The sequence below is a fragment of the Dendrobates tinctorius genome, unplaced genomic scaffold (genome assembly GCF_039654945.1).
Source record: "Dendrobates tinctorius isolate UK_male_01 unplaced genomic scaffold, ASM3965494v1 ptg000126l, whole genome shotgun sequence".
Taxonomy (NCBI): domain Eukaryota; kingdom Metazoa; phylum Chordata; class Amphibia; order Anura; family Dendrobatidae; genus Dendrobates; species Dendrobates tinctorius.
The window spans coordinates 23,918,591-23,936,775 of NW_027361794.1; the positions used below are offsets into that span (position 1 = coordinate 23,918,591).

The 18,185-nt window shown below is 50.0% G+C and overlaps 1 protein-coding gene across 1 annotated transcript in view; it reads right to left on the reverse strand.

Moving 5' to 3' along the window:
• The window catches only part of LOC141047181 (uncharacterized), a 44,786-nt gene extending 26,951 nt beyond the window's left edge, over nucleotides 1-17,835 (reverse strand). Inside the window, exons 1-2 of the mRNA XM_073542136.1 lie at nucleotides 17,698-17,835; nucleotides 16,705-16,785 (exon numbers count right to left, since the gene is read on the reverse strand). Coding sequence (XP_073398237.1) covers nucleotides 16,705-16,785; nucleotides 17,698-17,835 — 219 coding nt within the window. The remainder of the gene's footprint in view (nucleotides 1-16,704; nucleotides 16,786-17,697) is intronic.
• Between the last annotated feature and the right edge of the window lie 350 nt (nucleotides 17,836-18,185).

Sequence of the window (18,185 nt, forward strand, 5' to 3'; positions counted from 1 at the left end):
ACGTTCCCAGAGCGGGTTTACCCAAGAAAGGGCCTCTCCCTCCAGATGGGACATGATGAAGGCCACTTTGGCCCTGTCCGAGGGGTATTGCTGCGGCAGCCATTCAAAGTGGAGACTACACTGATTTAAGAACCCCCTACAGAGCTTGGGATCCCCAGTGAAACGAGGCGGCTTGGCGAGGCGGGGCGTCGGAGGAGCAGTAGACGCAGGGGGAGGTGTCGGCACTGCAGCGGCAGCCTGGAGGGCCGACAAGCGACTATCAAAGGAGGCCATGTAGGACAAAATGTGGGTTTGAGTATCTTGCTGCTGACCCAGCTCCTGTTGGAGACTGGCCAGCTGAGTGGCATTTCCAGGATCGGCCACCTGTAAGGCCGACAAACGGGTGTCCATCGACTTCATGATTGACATAATGCGCCCCTGATTCTCCCGTAGGAATAGCAACTCTTTCTGGGTAGCAGCCGTAGTACCGGCAGAGTCCATGGCCTGATCGTACTGTTAGCGCGGGTGGTCAGGAGCGGGAACTCCGAGAGTGGACCCTCTGGACCGTGGCACCGAGGGGCCCCGGGCGAGCTGCCAGGTGGAACCGACCCCTATACAGGGACCGTTAGGAGCAGGCCCAGGGGTTCGAGTACCACGGTAGCCGATACCGAGAGGGGCGGCTCAGGATGGACCGGAGTAAGACTGAGACTGGAGTTGGACGGCAGGAGCACTGAAGACAGGACTGGAGTAGGACGGCAGGAACACAAGGCAGGGCTGGAGTAGGACGACAGGAACACTGAAGGCAGGACTGGAGTAGGTCGGCAGGAACACAAGGCAGGACTGGAGTAGGTCGGCAGGAACACAAGGCAGGACTGGAGTAGGTCGGCAGGAACACAAGGCAGGACTGGAGTAGGTCGGCAGGAACACAGGTAGCGGGACTGAGAAGCTGCTGTGAGAGCAGCCGAGACAGGAACTGCAGCAGCAGTGTGTGCACGAAGGAGCGAGGCCAGAGTGTCAGGAAACACAACGATCAGGCGCCTCCCTCAGGGGGAAGCGGCCTGATATGGCCCCGTCTGGTCAGCCATTGGTCCACAGGTGCTTCCGGGTTAGGGCACAGCCGGAGCATAAGAAGCAGGAAGGAGGCGCGGCCGCGGCCTATGGCGCATGCGCATAGCATGCAGGGAAGGCATCGGTCGCGGACCTGTCTCAGGTGACCGCCGCGGCCGTCGGGTGGAGAGAGGCTGCGGCGTGGGAGCGGAGGGCGACTGCGGCGTAGGAGTGGAGGCCGGGTGAGTATGGCGGAGCGGTGTAACACTGTACAGCTGTATAATGAGGCCCAGGCTTTATAGTGAAGGGACAGGAGTGAGGGCCTGTTCCCAGGTGCTACAGTCTGAGGAAAGGGCTAAAAAGCCTTCACTAGACCCCTGTACAGCTGTATAATGAGGCCCAGGCTTTATAGTGAAGGGACAGGAGTGAGGGCCTGTTCCCAGGATCTACAGTCTGAGGAAAGGGCTAAAAAGCCTTCACTAGACCCCTGTACAGCTGTATAATGAGGCCCAGGCTTTATAGTGAAGGGACAGGAGTGAGGGCCTGTTCCCAGGAGCTACAGTCTGAGGAAAGGGCTAAAAAGCCTTCACTAGACCCCTGTACAGCTGTATAATGAGGCCCAGGCTTTATAGTGAAGGGACAGGAGTGAAGGCCTGATCCCAGGAGCTACAGTCTGAGGAAACGGCTAAAAAGCCTTCACTAGACCCCTGTACAGCTGTATAATGAGGCCCAGGCTTTATAGTGAAGGGACAGGAGTGAAGGCCTGATCCCAGGAGCTACAGTCTGAGGAAACGGCTAAAAAGCCTTCACTAGACCCCTGTACAGCTGTATAATGAGGCCCAGGCATTATAGTGAAGGGACAGGAGTGAGGGCCTGTGCCCAGGAGCTACAGTCTGAGGAAAGGGCAAAAAAGACTTCACTAGACCCCTGTACAGCTGTATAATGAGGCCCAGGCTTTATAGTGAAGGGACAGGAGTGAGGGCCTGTGCCCAGGAGCTACAGTCTGAGGAAAGGGCTAAAAAGCCTTCACTAGACCCCTGTACAGCTGTATAATGAGGCCCAGGCATTATAGTGAAGGGACAGGAGTGAAGGTCTGTGCCCAGGAGCTACAGTCTGAGGAAAGGGCTAAAAAGCCTTCACTAGACCCCTGTACAGCTGTATAATGAGGCCCAGGCATTATAGTGAAGGGACAGGAGTGAAGGTCTGTGCCCAGGAGCTACAGTCTGAGGAAAGAGCTAAAAAGCCTTCACTAGACCCCTGTACAGCTGTATAATGAGGCCCAGGCATTATAGTGAAGGGACAGGAGTGAAGGTCTGTGCCCAGGAGCTACAGTCTGAGGAAAGGGCTAAAAAGCCTTCACTAGACCCCTGTACAGCTGTATAATGAGGCCCAGGCTTTATAGTGAGGGGACAGGAGGGAGAAAAGTGGGGAAAGGAGCAAGAAGAGTCGGACTGCCCATCACTAACCTGCAGAGCCGCACTCCACATATATGGCTGCTCTGTGCACAGGACCTGTGATGAGGTGACAGGAGGGGAGGAGTCAGGGGTCACATGATCAGGGGCCTCAGTGTGTGCAGGACTCTGCTGTGCTGGTTGTCATCCTGCTGGATGAAGGGAACTTATGTAAGACCTATATATTTAGGCCACAGACAACAAGCAGTTTCCTCCTCGGAGTCGGCAGCTGAACACGTTCCTCATAGACTCATCTTCCATAACGCTAATTCTCGTCTCATTACCGACCCTGGAATCGGCATTACCAATACTGCAGGAGATATTCATTACACGCGACATGAGAAATAACTCCTTCATGATGAGGACGACATCTTCATCTTCTACTGCGGCTCTAGAGACAGATGTGGCCAGAGTCGGTCACTGCCTCCATCCCCACCGGCCGTCTATATGAAGGTTTCCCGTCTTCCCCGCACTGGAATCTTCTCTCCCGTTAGATCTCAGCTCTGAGTCATACACAGAAGTTTGAGGCTTTTAGAAAAGATTTTTAGTTTCCACAAACACAACGGACAGAAATGATCTGATCCCAAAGTCTCCATGTACAGTGATTTATGGGGATTATTTCTGGCCTTAGGCTTTCCTATATTACAAGATGGATGTGAAGACTTTTCTGCCCAATGATGATATAAGTATGAGCCCCCCAGAGGTGGAGGGGGTAACATGGGGCCACTTGTGGGGTCTCTGCTGTTCTGGTGTCAGAGCTCTTCACACGTCACACGGCGTCCGCCGTCTATCCCAGCCACAATGGCGCCCCTTTCCTCCCGAGCCTGTGGGGTATCGGCACTCAGGAGACACGGCGCACTGTGCGGCCTCAGCGCTCCTGTCACCTTTAGGACAATGATACATTTGGGGGGAAAGTCACATTTCTGTGAGGAAAACAGTAAAATTGTCATTTGTTCCTTCCACATTGCTGAAATTCCTGTCACACTGTCCGAATTCAGAGATTGTCCTGTCAGAAAGGAGAAGACAGGGAGCGAAAGGGTTAATAGGACTCACAGGAGGAACCGGCCTAGAAAGCAGAAGGTCCAGGAGGGTCCGCCACATATATGACTGCTCTGTGCGCACAGGACCTGTGATGAGGTCACAGGAGGGGAGGAGTCAGGGGTCACATGATCAGGGGCCTCAGTGTGTGCAGGACTCTGCTGTGCTGGTTGTCATGGTGCTGGATGAGGGGAAGTTTCTGTGTGGGGTCAGGAAGGGTTTACAGGGTGGATGTAGCAGAGCCGTGTGTGTACAAGGTGTACGGAGCGGAGCCGTGTGTGTACGAGGTGTACGGAGCAGAGCCCTGTATGTACGAGGTGTACGGAGCGCAGCCGCGTGTGTACGAGGTGTACGGAGCGCAGCCGCGTGTGTACTAGGTGTAAGGAGCGGAGCCGCGTGTGTACTAGGTGTAAGGAGCGGAGCCGCGTGTGTACGAGGTGTACGGAGCCGCGTGTGTACGAGGTGTACGGAGCGGAGCCTCGTGTGTACGAGGTGTACGGAGCGGAGCCGCGTGTGTACGAGGTGTACGGAGCGGAGCCGCGTGTGTACGAGGTGTACGCAGCGGAGCCACGTGTGTACGAGGTGTACGGAGAGGAGCCGCGTGTGTACGACGTGTGCGGAGCCGCGTGTGTACGAGGTGTACGGAGCGGAGCCGCGTGTGTACGAGGAGTACGGAGCGGAGCCGCGTGTGTACAAGGTGTGCGGAGCCGCGTGTGTACGAGGTGTACGGAGCGGAGCCTCGTGTGTACGAGGTGTACGGAGCGGAGCCTCGTGTGTACGAGGTGTACGGAGCGGACCCGCGTGTGTACGAGGAGTACGGAGCGGAGCCGCGTGTGTACGAGGTGTGCGGAGCCGCGTGTGTACGAGGTGTACGGAGCGGAGCCTCGTGTGTACGAGGTGTACGGAGCGGAGCCGCGTATGTACGAGGAGTACGGAGCGGAGCCGCGTGTGTACGAGGTGTACGGAGCGGAGCCGCGTGTGTACGAGGTGTACGGAGCGGAGCCGCGTGTGTACGAGGTGTACGGAGCGGAGCCGCGTGTGTACGAGGAGTACGGAGCGGAGCCGCGTGTGTACGAGGAGTACGGAGCGGAGCCGCGTGTGTACGAGGTGTACGGCGCGGAGCCGCGTGTGTACGAGGTGTGCGGAGCTGCGTGTATACGAGGTGTACGGAGCGGAGCCTCGTGTGTACGAGGTGTACGGAGCGGAGCCGCGTGTGTACGAGGAGTACGGAGCGGAGCCGCGTGTACGAGGTGTACGGAGCGGAGGCGCGTGTGTACGAGGTGTACGGAGCGGAGCCGCGTGTGTACGAGGTGTACGGAGCGGAGCCGCGTGTGTACGAGGTGTACGGAGCGGAGCCGCGTGTGTACGAGGTGTACGGAGCGGAGCCGCGTGTGTACGAGGTGTACGGAGCGGAGCCGCGTGTGTACGAGGTGTACGGCGCGGAGCCGCGTGTGTACGAGGTGTACGGCGCGGAGCCGCGTGTGTACGAGGTGTACGGCGCGGAGCCGCGTGTGTACGAGGTGTACGGCGCGGAGCCGAGTGGGTATGAGGTGTACGGAGCGGAGCCGCGTGTGTACGAGGTGTACGGAGCGGAGACGCGTGTGTACGAGGTGTACGGAGCGGAGCCGCGTGTGTACGAGGTGTTCGGAGCGGAGCCCTGTATGTGGAAGGTGTACGGAGCGGAGCCATATGTGTACGAGGTGTACGGAGCAGAGCCGCGTGTGTACCAGGTGTACGGAGCGGAGCCCTGTATGTGGGAGGTGTACGGAACGGAGCCGCGTGTGTACGAGGTGTACAGAGCAGAGCCGCATGTGACGGGAGTATTCTCCAGAGCAAGGAGGGACAGCAGGCCTGGGAACTATCCAACAGATTGATTGACCAGAAAACAGGAACAACACGAAGGCAATTTGCAGAGTCCCAAAATAAGTCCACAGGAAACTGATTTGGGGGCACCTCCCGACAATCCTTGTGCCAGGTCACAAAACCATAGTCCTTTAAGAGTCCCAGAAATCCACCACGATCACACAGGGGCCAAGGCTTCCTCAGACAGCCTTGTCTTTCTCTTTCAGCATCCAACTCACATCTGACTGAGTTGCTCTGAGTTGCTCTGCTCCTGGATCAGCCCATGTGTGTAGTGGAGGAGGGTTCCACTCCTCCTATGCAATGGTTTGGCCCACAGCAAGGCACCACTGTGTCTACAAGGATTTGCACTGAAAGTAGTCCTCTGCTTACTAAACAATAGCTAATCTCTCCCAATCTGTTGACCAAGTTAATTACATTATAGTCTCAGGAATGAAGTCAGGTTAGTTACAGCTAATAGAACCAGAGAACAATTACACACATCACATGGCATTGCAAAGCATTGGGGGGAAGGGAAACATGGCTAACACAGCAAATGCAAGCAGAGAACAGTTACGTGGCATATTATACAAATACAGGACAGGGAAAAATATATACATCATGACAATCCCTTCCCCTCCCAATTTGTGTATGTACTAGGGACCTCTACAGGTCACTGGTTAAGTACACACAGGCATGGCGTAACTTACATGTGGCTTCATGCAGCCACGAATTGGCATCCTAGCTTTCCCACATCATTGCCCAGGAGAACAGCTGCAGGCAGACCACCCATCACCCCAACCACACATCGCCTGACCCCAAAACCAAAGTTCAGATCCATAGTGGCTGTGGGAATACTCCTCCATTGTCCACCAGCCAGTTCAATGACAATCCCAGGTCCTCTATGGATTGCCTCAGGCCGAACCACTCGGGGATCAGCCAGCGTGAGGAAAGCCCCTGAGTCACAAAATCCAACAAGTCTTTGTCCATCCAGGACGACCTCCTGCAAGTGCTTACCTCGATGAGCTGAAGTCGTCATAGCTGCGGGTCGCACACCATAAACTCCTAGTGGTGCAACATGGGTGGGTGAGGCACTAGGCCAGTCCTCATGTAGTGGTGACACGTCTTCCTCCATGGCACTTGGCTGTACATAATTAATAATATGATTGGGTACAGGATCAATCCTCATTTGAACAGCTGGGCAGGAGGCTTGCAGATGCCCCGGCTGCCCACATCGATAGCATCTGTGCTGTGTCTCACTCCATCCAATGCGTCCTCTTGGGCGAGGAGTAAGGGAACCTGCCGGTCGGCTCCCACCTGAAGGTGCTGTAGGGGGTTGAGGACGACTCCTCCATGGGCTGGCTGGACATGAGGCCTGCAGATGCCCCGGATGCCCACAACCATAACACCTGCGCTCTGCTACTTCCTCTCCTCGTCGTATTCCAGAAGGCGCAGTAGAAGCAACAGGAGGCACATTAACACATTAACACAGGTATCAACACGAGGTGGTGGCTCAGAGGAACGGGGAACAATGGGGACAGAAGAACTGGGGGCCACCGGTGTTGTGGAGCAGGTAGGCCTCTCTCCATCCTCCAACAGAACTCTCCACTGAGGCTTGATGGTGAGATCCTCATCAGCGAGAGATGCAGCTTCTTCCACTGTAGCAGGTTTCCTCTCACGCACCCATTCCCTGATCTCAGCGGGGCACTGGGCAAAAAATTGTTCTTTTAGGATAACCTGGAGACAGGTGTTCCAGGTTAAGGCCTCCTCTGCCTCCAGCCAGCGATTACATATTTGTTTGAGTTTATGGGCATACATCTTGAAAGACACTTCCTCATTACAGGCTAAAGTACGAAACTGGGTCCTGTAAGTGTCTGGGGTCACAGCATAATGTTCTAGAACAGTCCGTTTAATCTCTGCATACTCACAGTTTCACCGAGGGTCCATAGCTCTATAGGCTGCGGCAGCTCCACCCTCTAAGAGCCCCACCAGATGTCGGACACGCTCCCTTTCCGGGACTTCCATTAATCGACACTGATGCTCAATGTCCTGGAAGAAGCCCTCAATGTCACCGGAAGCCTCATTAAACGGCTTGAAGTCTTTGCGGGACACTCTGGGGAGTTCCCTCATGGGGGATGCTGTGGGTACAGTCTGTCTGGAGCTTCTCGCTGCCTCCAAAGCGATCTCCCTCTCCAGCATTGCCCTCTGCCCCTCTAGCAATGCCCTCTCCTCCATCCTGCACTGCCTCTCCTCGGCTCTGCATATGACCTCCATCTTATATTCTATGGAGACCTCTTCTCCCAGCAAGGCCATCTCCTCCTCGTACCACACAACCCACTGACTTTTTTGGGTATTTACCTCCGGCTGCCGTCTTTCCTCTCTTTGCTGTGAGGATCCTTCCTCAGCATCGTCTTGCAGGCGAACTGCTTCCAAAGCCTCAATCAGCTGCTCCTTGGAGAGTCCCTTGTAGCTGACTCCCAGTTCACGGGCCTTTGTTTGTAGGTTCTTCGCAGTCCAGTTCTTGTACTCTGAGGCTCTGGTTCCAGAAGTTGATGGGCCGTTGTCCTCCATTTCTTCTGCTCTGATCCCACCGCTGCCAACCAGTTTGTGACGGGAGTATTCTCAAGAGCAAGGAGGGACAACAGGCCTGGGAACTATCCAACAGATTTATTGACCAGAAAACAGGAACAACACGAAGGTAATTTGCAGAGTCCCAAAATAAGTCCATAGGAAACTGATTCGGGGGCACCTCCCGACAATCCTTGTGCCAGATCACAAAACCATAGTCCTTTAAGAGTCCCAGAAATCCACCACGATCACACAGAGGCCGAGGCTTCCTCAGACAGCCTCGTCCTTCTTTTTCAGCATCCAACTCACATCTGACTGAGTTGCTCTGAGTTGCTCTGCTCCTGGATCAGCCCATGTGTGTAGTGGAGGAGGGTTCCACTCCTCCTATGCAATGGTTTGGCCCACAGCAAGGCACCACTGTGTCTACAAGGATTTGCACTGAAAGTAGTCCTCTGCTTACTAAACAATAGCTAATCTCTCCCAATCTGTTGACCAAGTTAATTACATTATAGTCTCAGGAATGAAGTCAGGTTAGTTACAGCTAATAGAACCAGAGAACAATTACACACATCACATGGCATTGCAAAGCATTGGGGGAAGGGAAACATGGTTAACACAGCAAATGCAAGCAGAGAACAGTTACGTGGCATATTATACAAATACAGGACAGGGAAAAATATATACATCATGACACCGCGTGTGTACGAGGTGTACGGAGCGGAGCCGCGTGTGTACGAGATGTATGGAGCGAAGCCGTGTGTGTACGAGGTGTACGGAGCAGAGCCCTGTGTGTACGAGGTGTACGGAGCAGAGCCCTGTGTGTACGAGGTGTACGGAGCAGAGCCGCGTGTGTACGAGGTGTAAGGAGCGGAGCCGTGTGTGTACGAGGTGTACTGAGCGGAGCCCTGTGTGTACGAGGTGTGCGGAGCAGAGCCCTGTGTGTACGAGGTGTAAGGAGCGGAGCCGTGTGTGTACGAGGTGTACGGAGCGGAGCCGTGTGTGTACGAGGTGTACGGAGCGGAGCCCTGTGTGTACGAGGTGTACGGAGCGGAGCCCTGTGTGTACGAGGTGAAATGTTTTAAACTCAAATTTTTACATTTCACAGAGAGTAAAATGGAGCCACAATTTACACAGTAATTTCTCCCAAACCTGAGGTCAGGAATGACTGCACACGGCCGGGCTCCAATGGCGAGAGTCACTGTTTTGCTGTGTAAGGAGCGGAGCCCTGTGTGTACAAGGTGTACGGAGCGGAGCCGTGCGTGTACGAGGTGTATGGAGCGGAGCCGTGTGTGTACGAGGTGTACGGAGCGGAGCCGTGTGTGTACGAGGTGTACAGAGCGGAGCCGTGTGTGTACAAGGCGTACGGAGCGGAGCCCTGTGTGTACGAGGTGTTCGGAGCGGAGTCATGTGTGTACGAGGTGTTCGGAGCGGAGTCATGTGTGTACGAGGTGTTCGGAGCAGAGCTGTGTGTGTACGAGGTGTACGGAGCGGAGCCTTATGTGTACGAGGTGTAAGGAGCGGAGCTGTGTGTTTACGAGGTGTACGGAGCAGAGCCCTGTGTGTACGAGGTGTACGGAGCAGAGCTGCATGTACGAGGTGTAATGTTTTAGAATCTAATTTTTCAATTTCACAGAGTAAAATGGAGCCACAATTTAAAGAGAAATGTTTCCCAAACCTGAGGCCAGGAATGACTGCACACGGCCGGGCTCCAATGGGGACAGTCACTGTTTTGCTTTTGGAGCACTAATTTGGCAGTTCTCGCTTGTGGGGGCCAATTGTAAAGTCCCCGATGATTGTGGACAACATACAACCCCCTAAAGTGACCCCATTTCAGACCCTGTACCCATCAGGAAGTCATCTAAGGGTGTAATGGGCATTTTTATCTTACAGGTGTCACTGATTTCTTTACCACTTGCTGTGAAGATAATATGACATTTGTTCCGAGGTGCAGCACAGGTGGGGAAACATCTGAGTGGGCTCCTAACCAGGTGTTATGGTGGTTCCTCTCAGCGCCTCCCTACTCACTATGGTCACTGCAGCTTTTCAGCATGTTGCTTCCATTTAGCCTTGGGGGATTGGCCAGTCTCTAAAGGAATTTAACCCTGCTGTGTCCTTCACAGATTAGGTTCCCCAGCCTATCCTGTGCCGGCAGGTCCTATATTAGGCAGCTCCACCATCCGCTTTCTGCTGGATGTTGGTTCCTAGGCAGTTCACTTTGCCTGTTGTACCTCACACTTGTGTTTCTGACCCACCAATCAGCTGAGGTAGTCTTGGGGACTACCGTGGAGTAGTTCCTGGTGTCTACCGGCTGTCTGGCCTATCCTCTCCACCAGTAGCTCTAGTGAAGACCTGGTGGACACCCAGTTACACCTCTCTAGGGTAAGCCTGGCTGATGGTGCAGTGGGTCCACATCCACCAGTGTTACACCAAGTAACTGTGCACACCTCACAACTTTTGAAGCACAGATAGAGCATGCGGCGCACATAGCAGCAAATTTTGGCCTTACCCTAATCCACGGCCATTTACCGCTTCTTTCTCCCCCGGCAGGAGGAGTTGTCAGAGGGGCGCTGGTAGTGTGGGAAATTCAGCAGACGCCTGAGACTGCAGGACGTAGACCCAATTCTGGGACTGACTGCTGTATCCAGGACAGTTGGGACTAGAGATGAGCAGGTGGATTCCTGGGTCTCTGGTCCAGCGTGCGTGGGACCTGGGGATTATTTTTTGTGCCGTCATTCACAGTCGGAGCCTCCAGAACGGTCTCCTCTTTATGTAGCGTCACTATACGACATCCGGCTTATTTGTGTCTGTAAGGCCGTGTTCACACATTGTAGAAATACGGTGTTTTTTGTTTTCTGCAGGATCCGCACCATCTGCAATAACGATCTTCTCCCCCTTATTTGATGCGTTCTTGGTGCAGAGGTGAAGCCGCGGTTTTAATGCGCTTTTTAGAGGACAGAAAAGCTTTGATTCTGCACTTAATAAAGTTTCTGCAGTTTTTTACCTGCGATTTTATTAGAGAGAAAAGCCCCAAATCCGCACAGATCAGCCGCGTGCCTTGGGCGCACAGCGGGCGCCTTTTATGGTAAAGTAGTTTTTAATAAGGATTTATTTACATAAATGGGGTAAAGAAAAAAGGGAGACAGATTATAAATACCCAGTAATACAGACAAGAACCAAACAACAGCAAAAGAGAGAAATGTAAAGTCATGAAAGAGAGAGGCGGGGAAAAGGGTTAAGGAGGAGAATGGGGAAGGAAAAATAGGGTTTGTTAACCCCTTAGAGACCTTGCCCTTTTTCATTTTTGCGCTTCTGTTTTTCGCTCCCCTTCTTCCCACAGCCATAACTTTTTATGTTTCCGTCAGTATGGCCATGTTAGGGCTTGTTTGTTGCGGGACAAGTTGTGCTTTGGAACGACATCATTGGTTTTACCATATCGTGTACTCAAACATGGGAAAAAAAATTCCAAGTGCGATGAAATTGCAAAAAAAGTGCAACTCCACAACTTTTTTTTGATTTTCTTTTTACCATATTCACGAAATGCTAAGACTGCCCTGCCATTATGATTCTCCAAGTCATTACAAGTTCATAGACACCAAACATGTCTCAGTTCTTTTGTATTTAAGTGGTGAAAAAAAATCAAAAATTTGTTGGGAAAAAAAAAAGTGCCATTTTCTAAGATCCGTCACATCTCCATTTTTCATGATCTTGGGTTGGGTGAGGGCTTATTGTTTGTGCGCCGAGCTGATGTTTTTATTGATACCATTTTGGTGCAGATACGATCTTTTGATCATCCATTATTGCATTTTAATGCAATGTCGCGGCGACCAAAACACCTTAATTCTGGCATTTTTACTTTTTTTTCTCACTACACCGTCTAGTGATCAGTTTGTTCCTTTTTTTATTGATAGATCGGGCGATTCTGAACGCGGCGATACCTAATTTGTGTATGTTTGATTTTTCTATTGTTTTATTTTGAGTGAGGTGAAAGGGGGGGATTTAAACTTTTATATTTTTTATATATTTTTAAAAACTTTTTTTTACTTTTGGCCTGCTTCAATAGTTTCCATGGGAGACTAGAAGCTGCCATAACTCGGTCGGCTCTGCTACGTACAGGCGATGATCAGGTCACCTGTATGTAGCAGAATACCTCACTTGAGCTGACGTGTGCTGGGAAAGATGCGGGCTCACCACCGGAGCCGACATCAAAGGGAGAGAAGCTACCTGCACCGTACTAGGACGGTCATGGAGGGGTTAAGGAAAATGGGGAAAAGGGAAAAATGAAAGGGATAGAAAGAAAATGAAAAAGATTGGTCTGCACAGGATAGGCCGGGAAAGGGGTTGCGGGACACATGTAATACCTTATATATAAAACATTTAAGAGGCGGGAGGAGAAGAGAAGGAATGGGAAAGGCGAGGAAAGAAAAGGGGAGAAAGGAAGAACAGCTGTAACCAGGCGGAGAGACGAGAATCTAGAGGAATCCTGACTGTTACACCATGGAAGATACTGAGTGCTGGAGTCTGATAGCGCCGCAGTTCTCATGAAATCTGCGCTCTCTGTGGTCTGAAGACCCTGCGGACCTCTGGGGCTTTGATGCATTTCCCCTTTATAGGCTTCTTCTGAAAAAAACATATTAAGAAAAAAAATGTATGAAGAGAAAACCGCCGTCACATTTATAAGCGCAGAATCAAAGCTTTTCTGTACTAATAAACAAGTGTTAAACGCGGCTTCATATCTGCCAAATAACATCAAATATGGGGGAAAATGCAAAAAAGAAGAAACGCAGCAAACGCACAATAATCAGGGAAGATTGTCACTACGTCATCTGGGTCAGACATTTACAGAAGAAAGAACGCAGCATTTACGCTACGTGTGAACACGTCCTCCGCATTACAGCTTTATCACATTATTTTATGGGTTTTATAGAGAAAAATATCAATTACGCCATTTTGTTTCTCCCGTAATTTACCGATTCCTGTAAATAATCTGATCGCTGCGTTCTGCGGGTCATTACAGTTATATTGGCACAACTATGTCCGGGTTATTCACTGATCTGTGATGCTTATTATTTAAAAAACGCATTAAAATGACATTTTTTTCATTATCAGGTGTTTTTCATTATTATTAGTAATTTTATGGGATGAAAAAATCTCTTATTCTCCTCTAGAATTCAGAAACATCCATTGTACACAGCAGTGTATTTCTATCGGAATAATCTGCCTGTAGTCAGAGCCTGGAATATGGATCAAGTGCACACAATCCTGCAGTCACTTCACCAGAGCTTATGGCTCAGCAGCTTACAGTGCCTGTCAGTAATGTTGAGGCTGTGGGTTCAGGATCTGGGAGTGTAACATTAAAAAATACATTTTTGTAAATTGCTTATTATTTTAAATACTTTTATAGGAACAAAAATATATTTTTTTCTTCACCTCAGTATACAGGCACCAGAAAAAGCATTCTTATACACAATGTATTGCTATGGATATGTATACTCTGCTTCTGAGTTCATTGCCGGCAATATAGTGGTCAATATGACCAAATTCTCCCATCTCCAGCATCGTGAGCTGTGGCTCACTGGTAAAGCAGCAGCCTGTGGATACTGAGATGGAAGCTCATAGTCCTGGGGAGACCAATCACTGAAGGGAGAGGAAGTGAATCTATAATCTAATTTATGCACTTAGCATAAGAGAGACTTAGCAGAGAGAAGCGGCCAATCCCTCCGAGCAGGAGGAGCTACAGGAGCGATGAAAATGTCGGAGAGGAATATAGAGGTTGGGAGAACAGCTGAGACGGGACATGACAGTCCAGCTGAATCTGGGATGGTTGGGAGCTATGCATTTGAGATGCTGTTGTGTCATTACCTTAAAAAGGCGGTCCATGCTCGGAAATTCTACTAAGATGAGTAGTCAAAATTCCTCCAGAAACTCACTGCCAATTATTGCAAGCGCTTGATTGCTGTTGTTGCTGCTAAGAGTGGCCCAACCAGTTAAAAGGTTTAGGGGCAATCACTTTTTCACACAGGGCCCTGAAGGTTTGGATTTCTTTTTCCCTATATAATAAAGATCTTCATTAAAAAAACTGCAGTTTGTGTTTTCTTTGGCTAATATTTACATTTGTTTGGTGATCTGATACATGTAAGTGTGACAAACATGCCAAAGAATAGGAAATGTGTGTGCATATGTCTATGTATACATATATACAGTGTGTGTGTATATACATATGGTGATGGTGAGGAGGCAGGGAGGAGTTTGTGTGGAAAATGGAGAAGGCGTGCTAAGTGCTGGCTCACAGGCCACTGCAACGCATAACGGAGCTTGTAGTATTAGAGCGCAGTACGCCGGGGGACAAGAAGTGACTGATAAACATCAGAGTTACATCGAGCAGACACCAAGTGAGGCTATCTGCCTTATAAAGGTATATATTACTATAATAAGAGTATGGATCCATTACTGGCACATAATAGTAAGATTAATGAATACAAAATTAAACAAATTAGGGTAGTGGATAACTTTTAATATTTGGTACAGAAACCTTTGTTTGTAATTACAGAGGTCAGACGTTGCCTGTAGTTCTTGACCAAGTTTGCACACACTGCAGCAGGGATTTTGGCCCATACTTCCATACAGATCTTCTCCTAATCCTTCAGGTTTCAGGGCTGTCGCTGGGCAGCATTGATTTTAAGCTCCCTCCAAAGATTGTCTATTGGGTTCAGGATCAGAGTTTGGCTGGGCCACGCCAGGACCTTGAAATGCTCCTTAGTTCCTCTTGCTGTGTTTTGGGTCATTGCCATGCTGGAAGACCCAGCCACGACCCATTTTTAATGTTCCAACTGAGGGAGGAGGTTTTTGGCTAAAATCTTGCGATCCTTGACCCATCCATCCTCCCTTAAATACGGTGAAGTCATCTTGTCTGTTTTGCAGAAAGACACCCCTAAAGTATGATGTTTCCCCCCACCGTGCTTCATGGTTGGGACGGTGTTCTTGGATTTGCTCTCATCCTTCTTCTTCCTCCAAACATGGCGGGTGGTGATGATAGCAAAAAGTTCTAGTTTGGTCTTATCTGACCAAGTGACATTCTCCCTTGCCTCCTCTGGATCATCCAGATGGCCATTGGCAAACTTCTAATGGGCCTTGACATATGCTGGTGTGAGTAGCAGGACCTTGCGTGCCCTGAAAGATTTTAATCCATGATGGCATAGTGTGCTTGTAGCTCTATTACCGGCACCCCTGCATGGTGGGATGCCAGCTTACTCACTGCCTCAGACCCTTGGCACAATCCCCAGCGTTCTCCTGCTTCCTGGTTGTGTGAGAGCCGCAGCTCTAAGCAATGCACCTAGTACACACATGCGCGCACTCCCCCATTCTTAAAGGGGCAGAGCAAGTATATACTAAATACTCTTAGCTTGTTGCTCAGAGATATTTAGTATAATTACTACACCTGGAAGATGGCTTCCAGCTAATTGCTGGGAGTCATCCTATATAAAAGACTCCCTCTCCCTTAGGGATTCACCATGCAACGTGTAGAATCATTAGTCAGTAAGGTGTACTACTAGTGAGTTATGAGGTCCCCTGGTCCTGGTTTGGCTAGTGTCCTAAACCTGTATTCCTTGCCTCAGTGTGGCCAGTCCTGAATCCGTCATCCCCTGGTCCCAGAGCAGCCAGTGTCTGAAACTCATTCCGGTGTAGCACGTCCTGTATCCATAGTCCCCTGGATCCAGAAAGGCCATGGCTTGAATCTCATTCCCGGAGCGGCCAGTGCTTGAAGCTTGTCCATGAGTGGCCAGTGCCTGAACATTGTCATCTGGTCTGTGTTCGCCCAAACCCTGTTCCAGTATCATAGACCAGAGTGTTTTAACCTTGCCCTAATCAGTGTCAGTAACCATTCTGTAGAGGTACCAGAACTTACTAGTCTGAACAGAGACCTATCCCTATTCAGTGTCAGCGAACCTGACCCCTGGGGTCTGCAGCTGCAATATTGGGTTCTGCCCCGGAGTGGTACCTGGCGGCTACCTGCAGGTCAGTCTTTATCCACCAGTGAACACTAGGTAGCTGATTAGCTGTGCACACTTCCTGAGCAGGCCCAGTCCTGTGATCCCAGCTCTCTTCAGGTCATTGACCAAGTCTTACCATGTAGTTCTGGGCTGATTTCTGACCTTTCTCCGAATCTTCCTTACCCCACGAGACGAGATCTTGCATGTAGCCCCAGACCGAAGAAGACTGACAGTCAACTTGTGTTTCTTCCATTTTCTAATAATTTTGTCAACAATTGTTGCCTTTTCACCAAGCTGCTTGCCTATTGTGCTGAAGCCCACCCCAGCCTTGTGCAGGTCTGCAATTTTGTCCCTGGTGTCCTTAGACAGCTCTTTGGTCTTGGCCATGGTGGAGAGGTTGACGTGTGACTGATTATCTGGAAAGGTGTCTTTTATACAGGCAACAAGTTCAAACTGGTTGCAATTAATACAGGTCACAGCAGAGTAGAAGGGCTTTTTAAAGAAAAACTAACAGGTCTGAGAGAGTCTGAATTCTTGGTGGTTGGTCGGTGATCATACACTTATTTCATGCAATAAAATGCAATTTCATTATTTTAAAATCATACAATGTGATTTTCTGTTTTTTTTATTTTTAGATTTTCTGTCACCGTTGAAGTGTACCTGTGATAAATATTACTGACTTCTCCATTCTTTGTAGGAGGGAAAACGTGCAAAATCGGCAGCGTATCAAATACTTATTTTCCGCACTGTGTCAGGATCTTGGCTGTACATGTCCTTAAAGATTCATTTCTTACATTCGCATCAAGACATTTTTCAACCAAACTGTGAAGTCGTGAGCGATGAGCACGGTGAGAGATTCCACCAAGATGTTGCACCTATGGAAAAAAGAGATCAAGGACAATGGAATCCATCAATGCTTGTAGATAACGTTGGACCATTGTAAGAGATGACCCGGTGCAGGAGTACAAGAGACAAGAAAAAGAGCTGTCACTGAATGAGGGCCACAGCTTATAATGCAATTTCTGTGACTGTGTAATCTGTAATAGTGTTTAGATATGTCTTAGATATTGGAATTGCTGCTAAGCTTCCTCTAAGTATCAGACAATTGGCCTAACAAAATATCACGCATCTTTATATTTGCAAAAATAATGTTTCCGAGTCCTGAAACTTTTATGTATCAATAACATGTAGCGGTAAAAGAAAAACTTGTAGATATCGTAGAGACAAGGGACAAGTAAAATTGTCATTGTCAGCTCTGAACTCAGAAGGGGAGAATCAGGAGGACACGGCTCGTTTCATAACTCAACCGGACAGCTTCTTTATAACCAATGAATTTTATTAAATGTTAAACAGCTACAAGTCCTACAGTCAGCGCAGAGACCATAGAGTCGGTGATAGGGGCATCACATAGGACTTGGCTCCTAGAGAGAAAGAAAAACCAAGGAAAACTGAAGCACAAAAAATAGGGATCATACGAACTAAGGGGGGTAAGAGGGAAAGGTAGACATTGCTCCATGAAACTTTAAGCTGATTTTCATCATGCCGTAATTATTTAGTTTCTAATGCAGCGTAATACAATAAATAACAGGGGTGGTATTGTGATTAACCCCTTTCTGACATCAGACGTACTATTCCGTCCATGTGCCCTGAGCCAATTTGACCATTGACAGAATAGTACGTCTCGGCGATCGGCCGCGCACACAGGTGGTGTGCGGCCGATCGCGGCCGGGTGTCAGCTGATTCTCACAGCTGACACCCAGCACTAAGTGCCAGGAGCAGTCACAGACCACTCCCGGCATTTTAACTCCCAAAATACTGCAATCGAACATGATCACAGCATTCCTGGCGCAGTCAGAGGTCTGACAGTCCCTCTGCCTTTGGATCGGAGACCCCACAACGTGACGCGAGGTCGCGATCACTGCCATGGTAACCTGATGTTGTCACGACCAGAGCTAAGAAACTTCCTGGTCATACGCAGTGCAAGTCAGGCGGTCTCTCAGTGTCAGGGCACTGAGTGCAGCGCTGACAGCTTCTATAGCAGGGGTGGGGAACCTCAGGCCCCAGGGCCATTTACGGCCCTCGATGACCTTTTATCAGGCCTCCGAGCAGATTCTCAGGGACTGCATTCTTGGGCAGGGAGCTGTATTTTGATTGCCAGAAGCTCATTAATTTCTTCTTGCTCTGTTAGCACACACACGCAGTGTTCACTACTGAACATTGAAGGGCATGCAATGAAAGATTAAGTCATGAAACCAGTGCCAGAGTCAGGATGTAC